General features: G+C 38.2%; 1 protein-coding gene and 1 long non-coding RNA gene across 7 annotated transcripts; one reads left to right on the plus strand and one right to left on the minus strand.

Annotated features, from left to right (window-relative positions):
- Positions 1–1,379: 1,379 nt before the first annotated feature.
- LOC148854038 (uncharacterized) lies at positions 1,380–2,397 on the minus strand. Its single transcript, XR_016094908.1, has 2 exons — positions 2,332–2,397; positions 1,380–2,034 (listed from the first exon to the last, which is right to left on the minus strand). It is a non-coding gene; the product is annotated as an uncharacterized LOC148854038 (long non-coding RNA).
- Positions 2,398–2,680: 283 nt separating this feature from the next.
- Positions 2,681–23,830, plus strand: LOC148854039 (uncharacterized). 6 transcript variants are annotated; one of them, XM_088984070.1, is made up of 16 exons: positions 2,681–3,196; positions 3,321–3,525; positions 3,651–3,748; positions 3,830–3,930; positions 4,056–4,134; positions 4,261–4,321; positions 4,520–4,566; positions 4,804–4,896; positions 5,898–5,988; positions 6,954–7,002; positions 8,450–8,566; positions 8,668–8,815; positions 22,621–22,713; positions 22,801–22,869; positions 23,394–23,436; positions 23,544–23,830. In XM_088984070.1, the coding sequence occupies exons 2-16, from the start codon at positions 3,468–3,470 to the stop codon at positions 23,642–23,644; spliced, it is 1,248 nt and encodes a 415-aa protein (XP_088840196.1). In that variant the 5' UTR covers positions 2,681–3,196; positions 3,321–3,467; the 3' UTR covers positions 23,645–23,830. The 6 variants fall into 6 exon arrangements, with proteins under 6 accessions (XP_088840196.1, XP_088840197.1, XP_088840195.1 ...); XM_088984071.1 differs by having other exon boundaries at positions 2,808–3,196; positions 3,401–3,525; XM_088984069.1 differs by having other exon boundaries at positions 2,951–3,221.
- Positions 23,831–24,179: the final 349 nt, after the last annotated feature.

A 24,179-nucleotide genomic window follows, 5' to 3' on the forward strand; every position in this document is an offset into this window, starting at 1 on the left:
TGCCATGTTTATTTTAGGCATTCAACACAAATCTCTTTTGCGATCTTTGCTTGCTGTTTGAGGGAAATCTAGGAAAAAGAATTATTAGAGCAATGAATACAAAGGGTGGGTAATCTATACAATAAGATGATTGGCAATCTTATTTTAATGGCATAACCAGTTTCCATTAATGCATAAATCATGCTTAAGTGAAGCATAATTTCCACAGGGTCAGTCTCATGGACCTTAGGGCGTTTGTCATGGTCGAAAGGATTTTGCCCTGCAAGATCTGAACTTTTCCAAATCAGCTTTATAGATGGGTAGTGTACACTTTAGACTAGCGGCTAGAGTATTTGTCGTTACAATATTCTTTATTAATGTTTAATTTCAATTTTATAAGAATAGTTCTAAATTCTTAGAAGATAATATAGTGTACAGTTACAAGTTATTTTTTTCAACTTATCTAACTGTAATTTTTACGGATTCAACTATGATGCCGGAAAGATATGATACCAAAAAAATTTACAACCAATCAACTGACATCATAAAAATAGTAACAAATCAGATGGGTTTTTATCAAATTCATTGGGGGTTGTGATTGGTCATAATCTTTCTAGTATTATGTCTTTCCTGCATCATAGATTTTTTCAATTTTTATGCTGCACCATGTCTTTCCTACCAAAGCATTACGAGAGAGGAATTTGATCTAATCATCATTTGATTTCTTAGTGCCTCTTTGATCTAGCGTGTGTTTGGAACTATGGGCATTTATTGAATAAATACTGCCACATAGACCCTACTTCAGCATTTCCCCCATTATGTGAATCCGTTCACATATGGACTTGTAAAATTAGACTTTGATTTATGTGTATGTCTACCATTGGGGGATGCTTTATTTTAATGCTTCCCCCAATGGTTAAGCGTTTATTCACTGCTTTGCTGATGTGGCGTTTAATGGTGCCTAAGTGCCGATAAATGAATTTATCATTGCATTTCTTGATTTTTCAAATAAATCAAGTACAAAATGTTTAATCAATAAATATTCATGATTCCAAACACATATGTAGTCAGCTATAGAATTGTCTGTTTTTCCTCTTGGATCCAGGGAGGGACAAATACAATTTAGTTGAACACGATCACCTTGGTGCTGCTTTTACTTGTTTGATTCTCGGTACGGATAAAAACCAAAGACATTGGAACTTGTAATGTAATTCTTCATTGTTGTCTTCTATTCAATTCAAGTGGAATCTTGGATATTCCATGTGACGTCATAATGAATTTTACTTTTTGGAAAAGAATTAAAAAGGGTAAATTTCTTGAATTATTCCTATAGTTAATTGACTAACTATATTTTTATTGTTTACGTATGTTTTAAAATATTCTAAGTTTTCTGGCAATTGTCTAAAACCTTTTTTTTCGATTAATTTTCTGTAACACTGTTCACATGTAACATTAAGTAACTGATATATTTTTGAAAGTTTCTAAAATACCCTTTTGAAAACTAACACGGTCTCTCTGTTCACAATGAAAATCCACTTCTATTCTATGTCTGTCACCGTCTGCATCTCCAACTCCAACTCTAACTCCGGCCCCATCTCCGTCTCATCACTGTCTCTGATTCCATATCTGTCTTCGTCTCTAACTCTGACTCTGACTCCAACTCTATCTCTGTCTCATTTGAAAGGTTCTCAATGTAATTGTGTTCCCGATCTGGAAATTCTCTAAACTGTAGCGTTTATTTTTTATAATGTATTAGGCAGACAAAACACAAAACCGGAAAGTTGTAATCATTCAAAATTGGACGAAGAAGCTGATGCAACCCAAGCTCACAATATTAAAAACAAATTAACAGAAATAACTACTCAAAAATAATATCTTAGGTTGAAAAATAAAGGAAAAAAATATAGATATGATGAAGAGAGAAACCACTCTTCTTCTTGAATCAACTACCAACTATTGTTTGAGAGAACACCTCTCAAGGCACCATTTCCAAGGCTCTGTTTTAGGCATCTCTGACTTCCTTAGAGATGAACGTGATCTCCATCCAAAGACCCTCTGCTTAATACATTAGAAAAATATGAGTGCAAGTTCAGAGAATTTCCAGATCGGGAATGCAATCGCTCTTTTTTTATGTCTGCTTAATACATTAGAAAAAAAAAAAAAATTCATGAACACGGAGGAACATTCATGAACCCGGGTTGTGATTGTGAAGTGGCGTTGGAAGAAAATTCACAACCCAATAAAGCCATTTCTGAAAAGTCTCAGTGTTATTGCTTACAAAAATAAAAAAATAAAAAAGAAACTCCATGATATGATAAAAAATTCCGATACTCAAGAGAGAACAGAACATACCTCAGACCCATTTGAAAAGGGCAACTTCCTTGACTCCTAACTTCTAAACCTCTTTAGTGGAGCAACTTCCTCGGCTCCTGAAGGCATGGTTTTTAAAAACGAATCGGTCAGGGGTCCGGTTACCGGTTCGAACGGTTTGACTGTTTGATCCGAACGGTTAGTCTATTCTGACAAAAAAATAAAAAAATTGGAAAATAATTAAAACCGTTTGAACTGTTAATCAGCCGATTCAGAGGTTTACTAAATAAAATGACTGGTTCTCGATTTTTCCGATCCGACCGTTCAGTCTGGTCCGATTTTGAAAACCATGCCTGAAATTAAAGACTGGCGAATGCAGCTTCAGGGCATATTTGAAATTGAAGCCAAAGTATATCTGAGAATGACAGGTTAAATGGTCTTTTTCGTCCTTTCGACTTTTCCGTTAACGAATGTTACCGATAATAGGATTTAGTCAAGAATATTTACAATTTACAAACAGGAGGGTGGAGTTAGTCAATTACCAAAAAAATTGCTAGTATACGAATTGCCCTTTTGTTTTCTTGTACGCCATTACATTTTACAAATGCATTGTACGCACACCATACATTTATAATGGCTGTAGGGCCTACTTGAAATGACAGTCCCACACAATCAAAAAACCTCAAACCGGACCAGAAAAGACGATAAGAAGAAGAAGAAAAAAGAAGGGCGACGGAACCTGTGCTTCCGCTTGCAAACTCTCGTCTCTCTCTCTCTCTCTCTCTCTCTCATCTGTGCTTATTGGTTCTGTACCTACAAATTACAATTACATCGCATTGGCTGACACCACCACTCTACTGTCCACTCATTCCTCAACTCATTGTTGTTGGATAGGCTATACACTACAGTTAAGCCGCTACCTTTCTGTGTGTGTGAGTTGCCGCAACGTTTGCAATTTTTATTAGAGCATTGGAACTCTTTTTGAACTGCGAATTTATTCTAATGACATTTTGGCCATGACCGCCTTTCAGTTTTTGTATGTGAAGGTTCTGTGAGTAGTGTAAAGAAAGGAGTTCTCCTCTGATTCGTTTAAATTTTCTGGGTTTGTTAGAGAGCAACTCCAGTTTTAAACGATTCGAGCTAGGGGTTTAGAGATCTAGTATTATTTTTTCTTCAAGATGTGGAGTTCGGAAGAGAGAGTTGTTGCTGTGATCATGCTTGGTGGACCGACTAAAGGTACGAAATTGGTTGGAATTTTACGGACTTGCCTTGTTATTTGAACGTTATGATCTTTGGATTGAACTGTTGGAAATTTTTATTCTTTTTACATGCCTCCTGATAATTATATTCGAATTTCGCAGGTACCCGGTTTCGGCCTCTGTCTTTGAATATCCCAAAGCCGCTTTTTCCATTGGCAGGACAACCAATGGTTCATCACCCAATTTCAGCTTGCAAAAGGGTAACTTCTCAAATCCCTATGGAAATTACAGTTGTAGAATTCACAGTTGTATGTTAATTGAGATCATGAGAACTCTTATAGATCCCAGATTTGGCACAAATTTATCTCATTGGCTTCTATGAAGAGCGGGAATTCGCGTTATATGTCTCTTCAATCTCTAATGAATTGAAAGTCCCTGTAAGGTAAGTTGGATTCTATGTTCTTATGTCTCATGTTATTTTACTTAAGATTAAGATTAAAAAAATTTTGTCTAGATTTTGGGATCTTATACTGTTGGTTGTTATTGTTGTTGCTGCTGCTTCTTCAGATACTTGAGAGAGGACAAACCACATGGTTCAGCTGGTGGACTTTACAATTTTAGAGATCTGATCATGGAAGACAGCCCGGTTTGGATCTTGTACTCCTTGCTTTATTTCATGTATATTCTCTGGTAATTGAACAAAAAAAAAAGGAAAAAGGAGTTTCTGCCAACTTTGTTTTCCCTGTATCAATCTTCTTTATTTTTGTTGCAGTCACACATTTTTTTGCTGAATTGTGATGTTTGCTGCAGTTTTCCACTGCCAGGCATGCTTGGTAACTTTCTTCCTCGCTACTGCTAATTCGATATTTATCATGCTAATATTTCTTCCTATATATATTGTGTAGTTCCATGCATTAATGGCTCATAATGCAGAAAGCAGTAATTGTTTTCGTGCTGCAAGTTCCTCCTTCCAAATTCGTGATTGGCTTTTCTAAATTTTAACTGCTAGCTCTTGGCCTTCACATGTGCAGACGCCCATAGGAGATATGGTGGGATGGGAACAATCTTAGTAACAAAGGTTGGCAATTGCATCCACGAATCCTTCTTATTGAATGCCCTTTTTTATGATTGGTGACAACCAAGAAGTTGTACCAAATTGTTAAGAATAAAAGAATGATATACAAAGGTACTATGCCAAGCACCCCTTTTTTGTAGGTTATACCTCACTACCTACCCTTGTGGGTAAATATAACCCTTTAGTATCTGCATTTCATTGTCTTTCGCCATGCTGAAATTTCATTACTCTTTTATGCAGGTTTCTGCTGAATCAGCCAACCAGTTTGGTGAATTGGTTGCTGATCCCACTACCAATGAGCTGTTGCATTACACGGAGAAACCTGAGACTTTTGTATGTAAAACCAGATATTCAGCTAGTGCTAACATATCTGAATTCATTTGGAATTTAGTTTCTCAAGTTGAGGCCTCAGGCATTCACATTATATATTCATTTATTACTCATCACTTTAATGCATAAAAAAGTGAGTTTCTCATTACAGAGGTATGTGACAGAATACTCAAATGAGTGACTTTCATACATATAATTGTATACTTAATTAGTCAAGTTCATAAATATGACAATGTACTTAGGGAATCTTAAATTTCACGTAGCAAGGTAGCATACAATATTAAACTCAAAAAAAAATTGAAAAGATGCATATTCAATAAACCAATACTTCACTTCTTGCATAGTTTAGCATATACAATGCATATACAATGCTTCTTATATTTATCAAAAAAAAAAAAAGGATGCTTCTTATATGGTACAGTGCAGCCATGGAGTAAGCACTATGCTGTGAACTGCAGGGCTGCAACGTACCAAAAGATTGCAGCTATAGAATGCACTTTCTCTCTACCCCAATAGACAACAATCTTGGAGCACTCACTCTGCACCCAAGGAATATTTTCTTACAGTATAATGTGGTCACTCAAGGAATACCTAGGAAACCACATAGAAAGTAAGGTTGCCTACCAAAAGGTCAGTTCCTATTGGGCCAAGGTTGATCCAGCCCAGGCCCATTTAATTCTACAAGGAAAATGGATTGGGTCTATAAATATGAGACTCAAGTTCCCAATCTTGTAACTAATTGGATAAGGTCTGGTTTTAGAATATCAAGTGTGTCATAGGATAAGGCTTAGTTGAGTTGAGTATTTAGGTTCCATATCAATAGATTTAGTTCATCATGTAATGTTGATCTAAGCCTTGTCCCGACTAAATGGGATTGGCTTACATGAATGCTCTTGAGTTTATCTCATTATACATGCCTTGAGAACTGTGCTTTAAATTGTTAATATTTTGCCATATATCACCCTGTTTCATTGTGGTCACTGTTACCTGACCAATTTTTGCAGGTAAGTGATCTAATAAACTGTGGTGTGTACATATTCACACCAGATATCTTTACCACCATCCAGAATGTCTCCACACAACAGAAAGACAGAGGTTTGTTGTAACTGGGAGTATTTGTCAGTGGGTTGCTGATGAATGGATAAGAAAAAAAGTTATTGCCAGTAAATTTCATATTTTTCTATGTTTTAAACACACTTTTGAGAGCCTAAATCTTTATTAGAAGATATACTGATACCTTTTCAAAAGAAATAGAAGACACCTTTAAAAAATCTTTAATAGCAAGTTTTAAGATGAACCTTAAGACAAAATTTTGCATTATATTTATGTGCTTTATGTTCTTTCTCTCCTTGATTTTCCTTTTTTTGATCAGTAATGTTTTTATACTTCCAAGAACCTGCCCCCATCTTGTAATCCATCTAACGGTTCCTTTCTCTTGTTTTCAGCTATGAACTAACACTTCCATGTAAATGAAATCTGACTTTTTTTTTATATTTGTAATTCAAAGTGGTCAACTTATTATATTTTTTGGTTTTCTCACTTTTCTAAATCACCAAAGGATAGATAGTATAGAAGGCAAGACAACCTCTTCTGTTTTGGCCTCGTATTATATTCTCATTCTTCTTGTTCATCCACTTAAAAAAAAAAACACTCCTCTTTTGGATATCATTTTTCACATTTATTTTCATTTCCTATATAGCAGCAGTATCCAACAGAAATTAGATACACCTATGGAAATTTGAGATGCTCTAACAACATAGCTTAACCTTTTGTGATAAAACTATAGAAAGCAAGGCAAACTCTTATGTTTTGGCCTTCTATTATATTCTCATTCTTCTTACTCATCCTAAAAAAAAATCTCCTCTTTTTGAATATCATTTTTCAAATTTTGTTTTCACTTTCATATATATGGATACTTTATATAGCAGCAGTATCAAACAGAAATTAGATACATCTATGGAAATTTGTGAAGATCTAATGGCATAGTCTAGTCTTTCATGATAAAATAGATATTAAGACTCCAGTCTATAGATATCTGAATTTTTCATTTTTATTTGCAGCTAATCTAAGGCGTATGTCCAATTTTGAAGCCCTCCAGTCAGCAACAAAGTATGGCATTGTGATATCTATACTTTTCAGGCACAAAACTTCTGAGTGTTCTGGAATCACATTACATTAACAGTCACAACTTACAGATTAACATACCTTATACAACTTCCATATTTGTTTTCATTCATTTTACTTGTGGAATCAGACATTCAAGCTTAAATATCTTCAGTCCTTTTATTTGAGGAAACCTCTTTGAAATTGCTTTTGTTAATAAGAATAATATCCTGATACAAGAGAATGACAACAGTGGTGAGGAGCACTACAATGCAGGTTGGAGCCTCTATGAATGAGGTGAAGACCAACAAAGATGTTTACTAATGTAGTGAGAGAACATTTCACAAGCATCTTTTATGGGCTAGAGTATAATTCAATGACAAGCAGCCCATCCAAATAGTTCAAATAAAGATTTATTGAAGTTAGTGATAGAATGAGGTAGAGGCTTACACATTTTCTTATTTCATTAAGAAATCATTAATATTGCATAAAGGATGTAGTTGAGTGGTATCCTATTTTTGAGACAAAAGGGACATGATATCCATTTTATGATTTCAAAATAAGTTTGACATTGCCACCAAACTGACCACTAAGTAAGAAATAGGTGCAATTTAATTAATAGAATATTTCATGCTTTCTCTTCTTGAGCTTTGTCATATGTGACACCAATAAGAATAACTACCTGGATTTTGCCAGGCTGATCCCGAAATATTGTCGCCAACGTGAAAAATTACTGTAACATTGGTATCACATATGATATCACTGGTGGAACAGACCATCTATCACTTGACTTTTGTGATAAGGAGAATCATAACATAATTCTTTCAAGCCATCATGAGTAAAAGGATTGCATACAGTAAGAAAGTTGGATATATTTTTGCCTACAGTTTGCTGAGGCATCAATTTGGTCTAAGGTTTTTTTCATCGGTTAGTTATTTGATATAAACTTCCAAGGCCCATTATTTATTTGGCATATATGGGAAGGGAAGCTTATTGTAATGTTATAGTCGCTAACCCATGTACCTCTTTGCATACAGAAAGAACACTTCCACCCACTTAGGATCACACTCAGGCTATCCAAAATGTCAACATTTTGCACATCCCAAGGGTGTCAGTAAAGCATAGTTACCTGGAAAATACTTAGTTAATTTTTATGGCCTTAAATATTAACGTTGTTGTAGGAAAAAAGGTTTCACTTTTCAGGTCAGTAGGAAGTGTTCCTATTTGAACTTATCTTTTTCTGCCATGTGACAGGTCCTTGTTGTACTTTATTTTTTTCTGAGTAGTATTTACTTTCTCACCTGCACGGTTTAACATATTATTTAAGTTTAGAGTTCAAAATAATCAATAATTTTTCCTCATTTACATTCCTGCTTTGGACCCATTGATATTTGAATGTTGATTGAAGCATAATTTCCTTTCAAGCATTATGCTAAAATAAGATCAATGTCAGGACCATTCCTACAGATTTTGTAAGATTGGATCAAGACATCCTGTCGCCTCTTGCTGGAAAGAAGCAGCTATATATATATAAGAACATGGACTTTTGGGAACAGATCAAGACTCCAGGGTAGAGCAATACTCCTTAATTCTCTATTTTTCCGCTTTTAGTTTTTACTTTCATATTTGTTTCATGGGATGACTTATTTGAATTTATGTTTGTACCTACAGAATGTCTTTGAGATGTTCTGCCTTGTATCTTACACAGTTCCGATTCACCTCTCCCCATCTTCTGGCACAAGGGGACGGTGCCAAGAATGCTACCATTATTGGTAATGTTTATGTTCATCCATCAGCAAAAGTTCATCCAACTGCAAAGGTATTTTAGTTTTTCCCTGTCTTCAGCTAAAGAACAAATGGCATCAGAGCATTACACTTACTCATAGGAACTTGTCTGGTTTGCCATCAGATGATTAAGAATTTCATAACCCCCCAAGAAAAAAAAAGTAAAAAAGAGAAGAAAACCATGAAGGAGCTCTTAAGCCCTCCTGGGAAAACCTGGGACAACGGGAGTCAGGGGAAAGCCTTAAAAAAGACACTCTTTTGGCTTACTCAGGTCCAGTTGGGTTGAGTGGCTTGGTTAGTGCTAAGATAAAGCCTCACTGTAAGATTTTCAGGTTGATGTCATCTATTGACTGAAACCAGTTGGTGGTATAGAGATGAGTTGCGGGTTATTATGGGTGGTGTAATCAGACAGATTTTCAAACTGTGCAAGAGGCAAGAGCCCTGGCATCCAGATTGAACATCTTGTTCAGGTGGACTAGGAAGTAAAATAACTCTTTGGTTAAAAGCCTAGTTAGAGGAAGAGGAGCGGACAGAACTGAATTGTATTGGGGATTGCTCCTAACATGATTTTATTACTTTCTTTTATTTACTTGCTTTTGTCCATGTATAGTTATGGATTTACTTTTTACATCTAAGTTTTTCTGCCCTTCAGGCGTAGAATTGGTTTTTTGCTCTTTTTCTGTGATTAAATAATGTTTCTGCAATATAGAAAGAAAAGAGGGATTGTAATGTGGAAAGCAACAAAGGCAGCAATTTGTTGGGTAATATGGGAAGAGAGGAACAACAGAATTTTCTTGGAAAAAAGTAGAACAGTAGAGGAAGTGATTGATAGTATCAAGGTGAAAGTAGCCCATTGGGTAAAACTCTTGGACTGCTTTCAAGTCTTTTCAGTCGCAGATATTATAAGAACATGGTCCGAAGTAGCACAATCTTCGAGAGTAAGAGAAAGTAAGGCTGGAGTGGAAACCACCTGAAGGCAATAAAGTACAGCTGAATTTTGACAGGTGCTCATATGGAAATCCAGGCATCTCAGGAATAGGAGTATTAGGAAACTCCAACAGGAGGATATTGGGTATATTCTTAGGACCGATTGCCAACGGAAACTCGCTGAAGGCTTAACTATTGGCATTACTACGAGGGTTAAAGTTAGCCAAACAACTAGGATGCAGACATGTTGAAGTGGAAGGGGACTAAAAAGTAGTAATTTCATGGGCAACGAATAACAGCCACACCTCATGGATGTTTAAACATGTGATTAGGGAAGTGGAGAAGATTGCAAAGGAGGTTGAGGCTGAATTTAAATGGGTCCGAAGAAGTGCAAATGGGATAGCTGATGGGTTAGCAAAACAAGGGGCATTGAGACAGCAATTATTTTGGGCTAAACTGTAATGAGGGGTGAATAGAGTGATTAAAGGGGATCAACAGTCCCATCATCAAGTTGTATAAACTGCTTACAATCTGAATTTTAATAAAATACATATTTACTGATAAAAAAAAATAATGTTTCTGCAATATATCTCAACTAAATTCAGCCTTAATCGTAACTATTTGGTTTCAACCAGACAGATCTTGTCCTGCCATTGTGCTCCATCATGTCATGTTTTCTGTCAGTTTCTGAGATATGTTACACACACCCACCTAGGAATGTTTCCTTGGGGGCGTCACCTTGGAGAAACTTCTAAACCTTTGGTGGGGTCTACCTTATACATAGGTCCTAAATTTAGTTCAGTTTTTTGGTTTTTTTTTTCTTCTTTTGGGGGGGGGGGGGGGGTATGGCCCCCAATCATCCCCTTCCCCAGTTCTGTGCATGCACACACACACACAAACAGTACACACACAGAATGCAAGTCTTGGGAGTTACTTCAAAGTTCTAAGAGAAAGATATTTGACTATTTGATCTCTCAAATAATTCATGATAATCTGTCTGCATGCACCAAAATGAAGATCCAGAGCTCATCATCTTCCACCTCTTCCCCAATGTAAAATATGTTTTCTCAATGGTCAAGGGACTTTAGTCTATCCATAGGTATTGGAAGAATATGTCATAACACATTATGATTTCTTTGGATCTTTTTTAAGAAACTCCATCATGAAATTTTTAAATTTGTGGATGATTTTGGAAACAAGAGTTTTTATTTTCCGTTCCTTCTTTTTTAGACTCATTAAAACTGGAAAAGAGCAGAATGTTGGGCAATTAAGAAACATCATGTCCACAAAATGAGTGTGGCAGAAATGTATGCACTTATGGATGAGTGGTAAAACTAGGAAGAGAATGGTTAGAAATTAAGTCATACAAAGAAACCTAGGAGTAGCGGGTAGCCCCAATGGGTGATAAAATGAGACAAAGTAGACTGATATGGTTTGGTTGCATGCATAGAAGACCATCTACAGCACCCGTTAGAAGAAGTGATATGTTACAAGTTGGAGGGGCTAGAAGAGCTAGGAGTATGCCGAAAGGGACTTGGATGGAAGTAGTAAGAAAGAATTTAAGCACCCAAATTTAATGATGGAACTACCTTGGTTTTCCATTGGGAGATAACCCTCAGAAAGGAGAGTTTTGGGATTCGGTTGTGGAGAGGTTTGAGAAAAGGCCCGCCACATGGAAGAAAAATTATCTGTCTATGGGAGGGAGAATCACCCTAATTAGGTCTACATTGGCTAACCTTCTAGTTTTTTTTTTCAATCTTTAAGGTCCCGGTTGGGGTGGCTAACAAGTTGAAAAAACTAATGAAAGACTTCCTTTGGAAGCCAGGGGAGGAGAAGGACCATAGGGTTAGGCGGGAGGTGGTTTGTAGAAGCAAGGAGGGAGGTTTGGGTATTGGGAACATAAGGAATAGGAACTTGGCACTACTAGGGAAATGGTTGTGGAGATTCTCATTGGAGAAAGAAAAGCTTTGGGTTAAGATAGTGGGTAGTATTCATGGGATTGCAGACAATCGATGGGACTCTAGGATTTTGACAATGACTACAAGAGCATGTCCCTAAAAAGCTATTCAAGCTATTTTGCCTTTGTTCTCTCCCTAGATCAGGTATGACTTACACTCAGGCAATCTCATTAAATTTTGAGAACATGTTTAGGTTGGAAAGTCTCCTTTAAAAGACTACTTTCTGGCTCTTTTTGCTATTACTTCCCTTAAAAATGAACTAGTTCTACCTTCCAACTCAACTTCTGGGTTTGGTTGGAACTTGGGTTTGAGAAGAGACATAAGGGACTCAAAGTTAGACTGTACTTTATCGTTACTATCCATCCTTGATAGGGTTTTCCTAGATCCAACAAAGGCAGACAATAGAATCTGGACACTCACTCCCTCAGGTTCCTTCACTTATGCCTCATTCTTTAAAGCCCTATTACAATCATCTTCTGTTGGACTGTCCTTTCTTGTTAAAGAGGTGTGGTGTCAACCTATACCTCCGAAGGTTGGGAGTTTCTGTTAGGAAGCTTTTTTGGAAAGAGTTAATACAAGAGATTTGCATCAAAGGAAAAGACCCTATTGAAGATTAATCTGTTTTATGATTTTTTTTCTGAGTAGATGTTTTATGTTAGTTGTTAAATAGGAGGTGGGGACCATAGTAGTTATGTGAGTCCAAATTTTATTATGTTTCTGAGTGTTATATATGTTGTTTTATGTTTTGCCGCCCTATAAGGGCATAGTTGTCTTTGTACTGTTCTATTATTTTTAGTATAAATAATAAGTGAAGGGGGCGGCCAGATTATTGCTCTCTTTTCTTTTCAATTTCTCTTCTCTTCTCCTTCTCTCTTCCTTCTCTCTTCAAGAAACTACTTTTCTTTCATATTTTTTACTTCAGCAGATTTCTACTTGGTATCAGAGCATCGATTAGGGTTTCTCAAAGCATTCTCATGCAGCCCTAGATCAGCCGACTACATGAAGTAGTAAAGGGCTGATCGATCTACTATAGATTGCCCAGTTCTTGGATTTTTTGGTGGGATCTAGTCATCAGGAAGGTGATCTATTGTTCGACATCAAAATTAGGAAGAATTGGAGTACAGGGAAGAGTCCCAGAAAAGTTGGACTCTTTGTTTTTGATATGGTCTTGGGCGCCCAGGTATTGTTAGTTTTCTTTTGATTTTTTGAAGAGGGCGATTTGGTTTTTGGAATTTTTTGAGCCTCCCGAAGTGGTCGATTCACTCCTCTCTATTGGGAGGCATGGGGAGGAGAGAAATTTCTCTCCAACTAGGGTTTTCTTCTTCCGGAAGGGTTGGTTTCTGTGTGTGATATTAAGTTATTTTTTGAAGGTCTCCAATCTATTTTTTTTCTTACTGTTGAACTGTTTGAAGTAAGATGGAAAGTTGGAATACCGAGATGAAATCTACTGGTACTGTGGGACTGGGTGTTGGAGGTAATAGTGATAATTTTGGGTCTGGGATCATTACTACAGTAAAATTTGATGGTACAAATTATTTAGAGTGGGCACAATCAGCTAAGATGGCTATTGGTGCCCATGGAAAATTAGGTTATCTCACTGGAGAGGAGAAGAAACCTAATACAGACTCTTCCCGATGGGTGTAGGAGAATTACATGGTAATGTCCTGGCAGTGTAATTCTATGTTACCTCATATTGCAAAAAATTTCCTATGGGCTAATACTGTGAAGGAGGTTTGGGATGAAGTGATTGAAACCTACTCTCAGAAGCAAAATGAAGCCAGAGCCTATCAGTTAAGAAATCAGGTGAAAAGTATGAAACAGGGAGAAAAACCTCTTGTGTATTTCTCCATGCTGAAAACCCTATGGCAAGAAATAGATCACTTAGAAACTGTGGTAAGGAAAAGTGTAAATGATGTAGCAACTTATCACAAACCGGTAGAGAGGAATAGGGTTTTTGAGTTCTTAGCAGGGATGAACCTTGAATTTGACATTGCTAGGCAGCATATTCTTTCTAGGGAGGGTGTGACACTCTCTCAGGCCTATGCCTTTGTCTCTGTAGAGGAGAGTAGGAGGAATGTAATGCTGAGACAACCTGGGATTGACCATTTGGCTATGGTTGGTACAACAAAACCTAAGCCGAATGGAGACAAAGGGAATAGTGAGACTAGAAGGGAAGATAAGAAGGACTTGGTGTGTGATTATTGCAAGAAGCCTAAGCATAACAGGGACACTTGTTGGAAGCTTCATCCAAATCTTATGCCTGCACAGATAAGAAACAAGAAGGGAAGTGCAAATGTAGCCACTACAGGAGACTCTTCAACCCCTCTTTCCTAAACTGATTAAAAATACATTGCAATAGCAACAGTGAGAACAGAACCGGGGAGGTTTGGACAGCTTATGAGTAAGAAAGTGTTGGAAAACGTGGGGTTACTGGTTCAGATCTGAAAATAGAATTGTATATATTCCTAGGATTGTGGAAGGATTGATTTAGAAAGTTTTTTTCTTTCTATTTCTTTCTTTCTATTTTTGTACTTTCTATTTTCTCTTCTTTCCATTTTTTCTTCTTTCTGTTTTCTTTTTTTTCTATTTATTACAGCAGCTTACTATATAAATATGCCCATTGGCAATAGAATGAAAAACATCAGTATTCTACCATTCCAAAACATGGTATCAGAGCTCTAGGTTTGTCAACCTTGAGATTTTTTTCGGCCTTCATTGCTAGTTTTTTGTGTTTTTCTCTTCTAACCTTCAGTATTGATCTATAACCAGAAGTGTTCCTTTATTCTCCTTTCCTGATGGCCTTATTTTTCCTCCATTAACAATGTCCGACATGATTGCAACAAGTGCTCCCGTCCAAACCGATGAAGGAGCAACAAATTCTCATCCTCACACTAGTGATTTGCAGAATATTCAAGCAACATATAGACTGAATGGCCAGAATTACTTGAAGTGGTCACAACTAGTGCGTACCTATTTGAAGGGAAAAGGAAAAATTAGTCACCTCCTTGGAACAGGACTAAGGTTGGGTGAGCCAAGTTTTGATGCTTGGGACGAAGAGGACTCCATGATTATGTCATGGTTGTGGAGTTCAATGACAGCCGAGATCAGTGATACTTGTATGTTTCTTCCCTCTGCAAAGGCTATTTGGGATGTTGTCCGACAAACCTATTCCAAAGCCCATGGCGCTGCTTGTGTCTATGAGGTCAAAGTGAAGACTGTGGCGGCCAAACAAGGGAGCAGGAGTGTTACAGAGTATGCAGATCTGCTGCAAAATTTATGGCATGAGCTTGATCATTATCGGGTTCTTGAGGTAGTGCGCAGATGATGCTGTGATCTTGAAGAATTTTATTGAAAGAGATAGGGTGTATGATTTTTTGGTCGGACTGAATGCTGAATTTGATCAGGTCCGAATACAAATTCTTGGCAAAGAAGAAGTGCCTCCATTGAATGAAGTCATAGCCCTTGTCAGAGTTGAGGAAAGCCGTCATGGAATCATGCTTGAGCCTAAAGATCCCGAAGGCTCAGCCATGGTGGCAAGGGGAGGAAGTTACAATGATTCAAAGGGTGAGAACAATCACAACTTGGCTCGTGACACAACCACCCGAGACTCTAACGATAACCTCTGGTGCACCTATTGCAAGAAGCCCAGACACACAAAAGATCGGTGCTGGAAACTTCATGGGAAACATCCCACATCCAGCAAGGAATGGGGAAATTGAGGAGTTTCAAAAGGAGTTCAACAGGCCCATAATGTCTCAACAACCCCGCAGCAAGAACACTCAAGTCAGGGACCATTTAATGATGAAGAAATTGAAAGGCTAAGGTGCTTCCTAAAATTCTTGAAACCAGGAAGTGGTTCTACCTCTCTTGCTCTCTCAGGTGAGTCTTTATCTCTAGGATTACATGCCTCGGCTAGTGTTTTTCCATGGATTCTTGATTCTGGAGCTACTGACCACATGACACCCTCTTCACTACATTTTCTCACCTATACACCCTGTCCTAGTAATAAAAAAATTTCTGTTGCTGATGGTTCTTTCACCACAGTGGCAGGGACTGGGAATATTCAAATTACTCCATCCCTATTACTTAAAAATGTGCTTCATGTTCCTAAGTTGTCCACTAGCCTTATCTCTCTATACATAAACTCACCCAGGATGTGAACTGCAATGTTGTGTTCTTCCCTTCTTACTATGTATTTCAGGACTAGGTTTCGGGGAAGAAGATTGGACTTGCTAAGGAAAGAGATGGACTCTACTACCTTGAAGCAACCAGCAAATCATCTCACACTGTTATGCATGTCACACGAGTCATTCTTATCTACCTCCAATAAAGATATAATTTGGCGTCATCATTTTCGTTTTGGTCATCCTTCATTTCCTATTTTAAAAACAATGCTTCCTTGTTTAAAGGAATTGATGTTGAAACCTTTCATTGTGATGTTTGTGAACTTGCTAAGCACAAAAGGGTTTCTTTCCCAATCAGCAATAAAAGATCTTCAACTCCTTTTTATTTGATTCATTCGGATATATGGGGCCCTTCTCAAATTCCCAATATTACTGGTTCCAGATGGTTCGTCACCTTTATTGATGATTACACTAGGGTCACATGGATTTTTCTTCTTAAGTCTAAATCTGATGTGGGTACGATTCTTCCCAACTTTCATAACATGGTCTAAACTCAGTTTGGTGTGAGAATTAAAAGGTTTCGATCTTACAATGGTACAGATTATTTTAATCAGAATTTGTCCCCATTTTTTCAGAAAGAAGGCATTGTGCATGAATCCTCCTGTGTTAACACTCCCCAACAGAATGGGGTAGCTGAGAGAAAAAATGGCCATCTTTTGCAAACCACCCGAGCCTTTCTCTTTCAAAATCAGGTGCCAAAACAATATTGGGGGGAAGCTGTCCTTACTACTGCCTACACCATAAATAGACTACCATCTAAAGTTCTAAACAACCGAAGCCCAATACAAGTCCTTTCTCAATTTTACCCTGATATCCGAGCCTCAAATAATCTCACACCAAGAATTTTTGGCTGCACTGCCTTTGTTCATGTCCATAATAAGGGAAAATTAGACCCACGAGCAATCAGGTGTGTCTTCTTGGGATATTCCCCAACTCAGAAAGGTTATAAATGTTATCATCCAGCCACCAGAAAATTCTACACCTCCATCGATGTCACATTTGAGGAAGGAAAATCTTTTTTCACTCTATCTTATCTTCAGGAAGAGCCCTCATTAATGGAAGATAAGGCCTCAGATCTACTCTCCCTAGATGTATTACCCTCCTCACATCGTCAAGAATCACATCCCTCTGAGCCCCACATTCCCGAGTCTCAACAAGAGTCAAACAACCCGACCATTGAACCAAATTCGGACATTGTTAACCCCACAAATGATGTGCATGATAATGTGAGATATATGCAGGTTTACTCTAGGAGGAAAAATCTAGATCCTCAACCTGTGCAAGTCCAAGATTCAACTCCTAATCCTAAAACTGAGGGATGTTTAGATCCTGAACCTACACCTTCACAGTCTGAGTATGAGTATGACCTACCTATTGCACTGAGAAAAGAAACCAGAGAATGTACCAAATGCCCATTGTACCCTTTAGCCAAATATGTATCATTCCAAAGATTCTCTAAATCCCATAAAAGTTTTCTAGCCAGCCTTAACACCATTCCAATTCCTAATACTCTAGCCGAGGCACTTTCTAATAAGGAGTGGAGAAAAGCCATGAGAGTGGAAATGGAGGCATTAGAAAAAAACAACACATGGGAAGTTGTGGATCTACCAAGAAACAAGAAGACGGTAGGTTACAAATGGATGTTCACAATCAAGTATAAATCTAATCGGTCATTAGAAAGGTACAAAGCATGCCTGGTAGCCAAGGGATATACACAGACTTATGGAGTAGATTATCAGGAGACTTTTGCCCCAGTAGCTAAAATGAATACAGTAAGGGTGTTACTGTCGTTGGCTGCTAACTATAATTGGGATTTGCAACAGTTCAATGTAAAAAATGCATTTCTGCATGGTGATCTAGAAGAGGAGATATACATGGACATTCCACCAGGTTTTGGAGAAGGCATTAAAGGGAACAAAGTTTGTCGGTTGAAGAAAGCACTATACGGTCTCAAACAATCTCCGAGAGCATGGTTTGGAAGGTTTACGAAGGTAATGCTGAGTACAGGTTACAAGCAAAGTCAAGGTGACCACACATTGTTTATCAAACACACTATTAGTCTATGTGGATGAAATAATCGTTACTAGGAATGATAAAAAGGAGAAGGAAGCATTGAAAAACTGCCTTGCCAAAGAATTTGAGATAAAAGACTTGGGGAGACTAAAGTATTTTCTCGGAATTGAAGTTGCACATTCTAAACAAGGCATCTTTATCTCTCAACAAAAGTATGTTGTTGATCTTTTGAGAGAAACAGGAAATATGGCATGTAAACCAGCTTCCACGCCTATAGATCCCAATCATAAACTTGGAGAAGCCAACGAGAATGCAAGTGTAGACAAGGAGATGTTCCAAAGACTAGTTGGAAAACTCATTTATCTTGCACATACACGACCGGATATTGCATATGCTATAAGTGTAATATGTCAGTTTATGCATAATCCTAAAGAAGTTCATCTTCTGGTTGCTCATCGAATTCTGCACTATTTGAAAGCCAATCCAGGAAAAGGAAGTTTATTCAGAAGAAATGGAGGACTGACTCTTGAAGCATATGCAGATGCCGATTATGCAGGATCTCCAGTAGATAGACGGTCCACTTCTGGTTACTGTACCTTCTTAGGAGGAAACTTAGTCACTTGGAGGAGTAAGAAGCAAAATGTAGTGGCTCGTTCAAGTGCAGAGGCAGAATTCAGGGCTATGGCGCAAGGAGTGTGTGAATTACTCTGGTTGAAGATAATTTTAGAAGACCTGAAGATTCCACGAGAAGAGCCTATGAAACTATATTGTGACAACAAGTCAGCCATCAATATTGCTCACAATCATGTTCAACATGACAAGACGAAGCACATCGAAATTGACCGACACTTTATGAAAGAGAAACTGGACAGCAAGTTGATTTGCACTCCCTATGTGTCTATAGAAGGACAGCTGGCCGATGTACTTACTAAAGGGCTCAATAGTACAAACTTTCAGAGAATTATAGCCAAGCTGGGAATGGAGGATCTCTATTCACCAGCTTGAGGGGGAGTGTTGGAAAACGTGGGGTTACTGGTTCAGATCTGAAAATAGAATTGTATATATTCCTAGGATTGTGGAAGGATTGATTTAGAAAGTTTTTTCTTTCTATTTTTGTACTTTCTATTTTCTCTTCTCTCTTCTTTCTTCTTTCTATTTTCTTTTCTTTCTATTTATTACAGCAGCTTACTGTATAAATATGCCCATTGGCAATAGAATGAAACACATCAGTATTCTACCATTCCAAAACAGAAAGATTCACCTAGCTCTAGCCTTCCAAGTGGCAGCAGAATGCAAGAGCAAACTACACAATTTCCTTTGCACATACAGGTAGTTCATATGCAACTGCAAATCTTGCATCCACTTTAGGTAAGGAGGGACCTCCTTGGATTATAGACTCAGGAGCATCTGAGCACATGACTAATGCCCCTACCCTTTTCAATTCCTGTCAGTTGTGCTCTGGTAGAGACAGAGTCTCTACAGCAGATGGTTCACATATGCCCATTGTTGGGAAGGGAACAGTTAGAGTAACCAAACGATATAACTCTGTGGTGAACTGTCTAAAAGAGGACAACTCTAGGCTTTGGAAGTAAAGCAATGAAAACAGAAGATTTAAGTGGTTGACTAAGGAACTTGAATTTCAATGTACATGGGTAAAGAGAAGGGTAAATTCATTGGCAGATGGTCTAGCTATGCAAGGGATGAACAGAAACTCTATGTTTTTAGTTGTGTTGTAATAAATTACAAAGGCCCCCCTGTACTATGGGGTCTGTGACAAAGACCCCCTTGTACTATGACCGTCAGACAAAGACCCCCTTCCGTTAGTTTTCCGTCTAAAAAGACCGTTACAATATTTTTTAATCCCCATACTACCCTTGTAATAACTATTTGGACAAGAAAAACACTGTTCGTCTTTCCCGACCTCACGATACACTAACAGCAGCGGCAGACCGGCAGTAATCCCCTCTACCTCAGATTCTTTCACATTTCTCTCTCTCCCCCCCAATCTCTCTTCTTCCCATTCCCCTTAACAGCCTCGGGATTGAACCCATTTAATTTAATCCTGCTCCGTTTCACTTATGGTATTCCGATCCGTAAGTGATCAATTCAGATCGATTGAGGGAGAGAGAAAGAGAGAGAGAGAGAGAGAGAGAGAGAGAGAGAGAGAGAGAGGTGTTTCGCTATTTGAGTTAATTTTGAAGTGATCTTCAAATACCTCAAGCCCCAGCTCGTGATTCCAAAGTCGAAACGATGTTTTCTGAAAACAATGTAGTCTCATCCAAAACAATTTTATCCACGGCTGCCTCTCTGGCTGCATCGGTGATGCTCATCCGTTCGATAGTCTACGACTTCTTATCCAACGAAACTCAAGACCACATCTTCTTACCCCTCTGCTACTCCTTTCCAAGCACTGCTTCATTATTTTATATTTCAAATACTAATGGATTGAGCCCAGGAATTAGATTCCCTGTCCCTAGAAATTTTACAGTTTCACTAGAGAGAGAGACAAAGAAAGAATAGTTTTGTAAGGCTGCTGAAGAGAAGGGTTCTCTCTTTTATCCTTATGCCTGAACTGGAAGAAAGTTGCAGGTAGATTCTATAATATTTTGGTTTGTCTGATGATGGATCTTTTATGATGTATTCTTGTTTATCATCTTTGCCTCTGCATCATGGGGATCAAGTAGAGAAACCATTGGTCATTTCTTTGTTCCTTGAACTAGATTTCCGCAAACTTGTGACCTTCATCCTTATGTCAACTTGAGTCTTTGAGATGTGGATGTAGAGGAAGAGTATCGGGTTGGTCATTGGCGTGTGCCCCACTTGGGAAATGTGCTTTGTTTTTGTTTCTCCACTCGGATCTTCTTCCATGGCTGAAAAAGTTTTTGGCTTCGAACTTTTGAATCTGAGAGGCCCACAAGCTATCTGCAGTTCCAACTAAGCCTCTGACCATCAGGACATCAAGTTCCTGCAGCAGCCAATCGAGTAGTAAGAAATCTCTCCCTGTATCTCCTTTCTATTTGCTTTCACCATGCATAAATAGCTCAATTGAATAATCCATCCCCATTGAATTCCCCATCCCTCATCTCCCCACCATCATCAGCATTCGTTTCAGCTTTACAATCGCCTTACATATGTCCAAGGGCCTTGCTTCCACCACCCCCAGAAAACGTGACTCCATCTACTACACCAGAAAACACGACTCCATCTACTATGCCAGAAAACCCAACTCCAGCAACACATCCATCTCCTCTGGTTTCTTACTGTGGCCCTTTATCTGATGACATCCCAAGCTCTTCCTACACCCCTTCACCAGAAAGATTGGATTTCTGTGATGACTCATCTGACCAAAAGCTTAAATTTGTGACCTGTGCTCCAGTTCCTGATACTGCACCTCCCCGAATCTCATTTACCTTCCCTGTCCCTCAGATTTCCTTTGCGAAAACCTCAGTTTCTAACTCTCCTAATGCAAAACTCAGGAGCTGTGATGTTTATATAGGCTTCCATGGCCAGAATTCCAATCTGATACGCTTATGTAAGGTGGCTTAAATCAGAGCTTGAGCTCCAGGGAATAGCTTGTTTTGTTGCAGACAGAGCTAAATATTCAAATACCCAGAGCCATGAGATTGCAGGTAGAATTATTTGCTCAGCCACTTATGGTGTTGTGGTTGTCAGGAGTTCAAGCTTTCTCAATCATCTCTCTCAGTCGATCTGAATTGATCACTTACTGATCGAAACACTGTAAGTGAAACGGAGCAGGATTAAATTAAATAGGTTCAATCCTGATGCTGTTAATGGGAAGGGGAAGAAGGGGGGGGGGGGGGGGGGGGGGGAGAGAAATGTGAAGGAATCTGAGGTAGAGGGGATTACTGCCGGTCCGCCGCTGCTGTTAGTGTATCGTGAGGTTGGGGAAGATGAACAGTGTTTTTCTTGTCCAAATAGTTATTACGAGGGTAGTATGGGGATTAAAAAATATTGTAACAGCCTTTTTAGACGGAAGGCTAACAGAAGGAGGTCTTTGTCTCACAGTCATAGTACAAGGGGTCTTTGTCGCAAAACAAAGTACAGGGGGGTATTTGTCACAAACCCCATAGTATAGGGGGGGTCTTTGTAATTTACCCTTGTTTTTAATTTGGGTGTACCTTGGTTGTCTCTAGGAGTTAAGATTGTTTAGCTCCCTTGGTTTGTAACTTTTTATTCCATTAATAAAATTCACTGTCATTGATCAAAAAATTTTTAATAATGGATATGGCACTGAACAGAAGAATGGAATGGAGAAACAGGATTCAGGTAACTGACCCATATAGTTGGGACAAGACTTAGATGATGATGATGAACAGGAAAGGTACTTCGTTAACAATTTATTACATGTTGTTGAAATCAGTTAGCAACTTCTCTTTAAGTTTTTTATTTGAGTTTTCCTGTTCTTTAGTGCCACAGGGGCACTCTTGTAATTTCTTTTCATTTTATTATTAGTTGGGTCGCCCTAATATATAAGCTAATAGCTGGCGCCACCAGCTACATGTTTGAATCCAATTTTTTCTATCTTCCTTCTCTCCTCTCCTCTGATATCTCTAGCCCGGTATTCATACATAGTACTATATGGGTATCAATATTTCAATTTTCATATTATTAAGCCAGATAGTTTGATGTTACTGAAGGTTTCTGTAGTCCCCATAGTTGTATCCTCTAAACAAACCAATTTTGGATGCCTTGTTTATTTAGTACGATAAACTGACTTGGCTCCTCTGTTTAAACAGATTGGTCCAGATGTTTCAATTTCTGCAAATGCTCGAATAGCATCTGGGGTAAGACTCATCAATTGCATTATCCTGGATGATGTTGAAATTAAGGTATGAGATTGTCTTAAAAGATATGTCAACCATCAACGAATGCTTGCATCAAGACTTACCCATTTGTGGTCTTCTGTTCTCTGACAGGAAAATGCAGTTGTTATACATTCTATTGTGGGGTGGAAATCATCCATTGGTAAATGGTCACGAGTTCAGGCAAGAATACCCCCCTCCCCCAACGTACACATACACGCAACAAACCACCCAACAAGTTATTCTCAGTTTGTTTATTTATAATCAGTGATTTAAAATATACATTCTACTGTAGTTTCATTGTAAGTTGCATGCCAGTGCAAAAACTGGCAGGGATATTAGATATATGGTCAAATTTATTATTGAGCCAGGAAGGTACTGGAAAAAAGTGGCTTATGTGGTCATACTATTTTTACCCTACTCCATTAATTATTAGAAAGATGGCACAGAAAATAGGGGTGCAACTTGGGGGAGCTCATGTTGGAATTTTGTTGAAATTTAAACAGTCAAATCAGGTGCCTGACTTACCCGTAACTGAAATATATATAATTTCCGCTATGAGAGTCTGATCTCAATCTTGCAAAACTAAAGTAGATCTGATTCACATGAATGAAGATATGGTGTAATATGCTCTAGGATCTTTCCTTCTGTCTGCATATTTTCTTTCCACTTCATTGTAATTGACCTGGACTTATCAACTGCTTCAGGGTGAAGGAAATTGCAATTACAAACTTGGGATTACTATCCTAGGTATTTATTCCTGATTTCCTTTGTTCTACCTGTTTCACTGTATCTTAGAAGACTAAATTATACGTGGGATCCTAACTTTATATTAACACTGGTGATTTCAAATTCAGGAGAAGCTGTGACCGTTGAAGATGAAGTTGTGATCATTAACAGCATTGTTCTGCCAAATAAGACACTCAATGTCAGTGTACAAGAGGAGATTATTCTATAATAAGGGAAACTTGGTCCCTTGTTGGGCCTCCTTGTTACGGGGTGGAGTCCAGTTCCCTATTTTATTCCTTACCCAAGTGATTTGTCAACTAGGCTCAATTTGTTTGCAGTGTGAATATCATTCGTATTAATGTAAATGCACGAGTGCAAAGATGCTGAATGCAAATTCTGGTTTGCTTTTGCTTCAGATTTGACTGTGTTGTTTGTTTGTGAGAAGGGAAATAAGAGTAAAACATTGCCCCGGCCTTAGAATAGACGTAAGAGGAGGGTTATTTCCTTGAGAGCGAGGTTGGAATCAAGATGATGTGGTCCCTCTACTTCATAAGAGAATTGAGTTAGGAGAAAGATGGTGCAAAATTTTTCAGATACAAAATTTGCACTGCCAGTGAGTTACAAATTAAACAAAAGGTAACAAGTCTTGTATCAGGTAGGAATATAGAATCATGGGCCGGGTCAGGCCAGGCTTTTACTCTGTATTAATATATTTTTCTAAGGCCCGAGCCTAAGCCCGGCCCAACCATTGGGTTTACAACTTC

The sequence above is a fragment of the Nelumbo lutea genome, chromosome 4 (genome assembly GCF_056320005.1).
Source record: "Nelumbo lutea isolate HS-2025 chromosome 4, American lotus-T2T, whole genome shotgun sequence".
NCBI lineage: Eukaryota > Viridiplantae > Streptophyta > Magnoliopsida > Proteales > Nelumbonaceae > Nelumbo > Nelumbo lutea.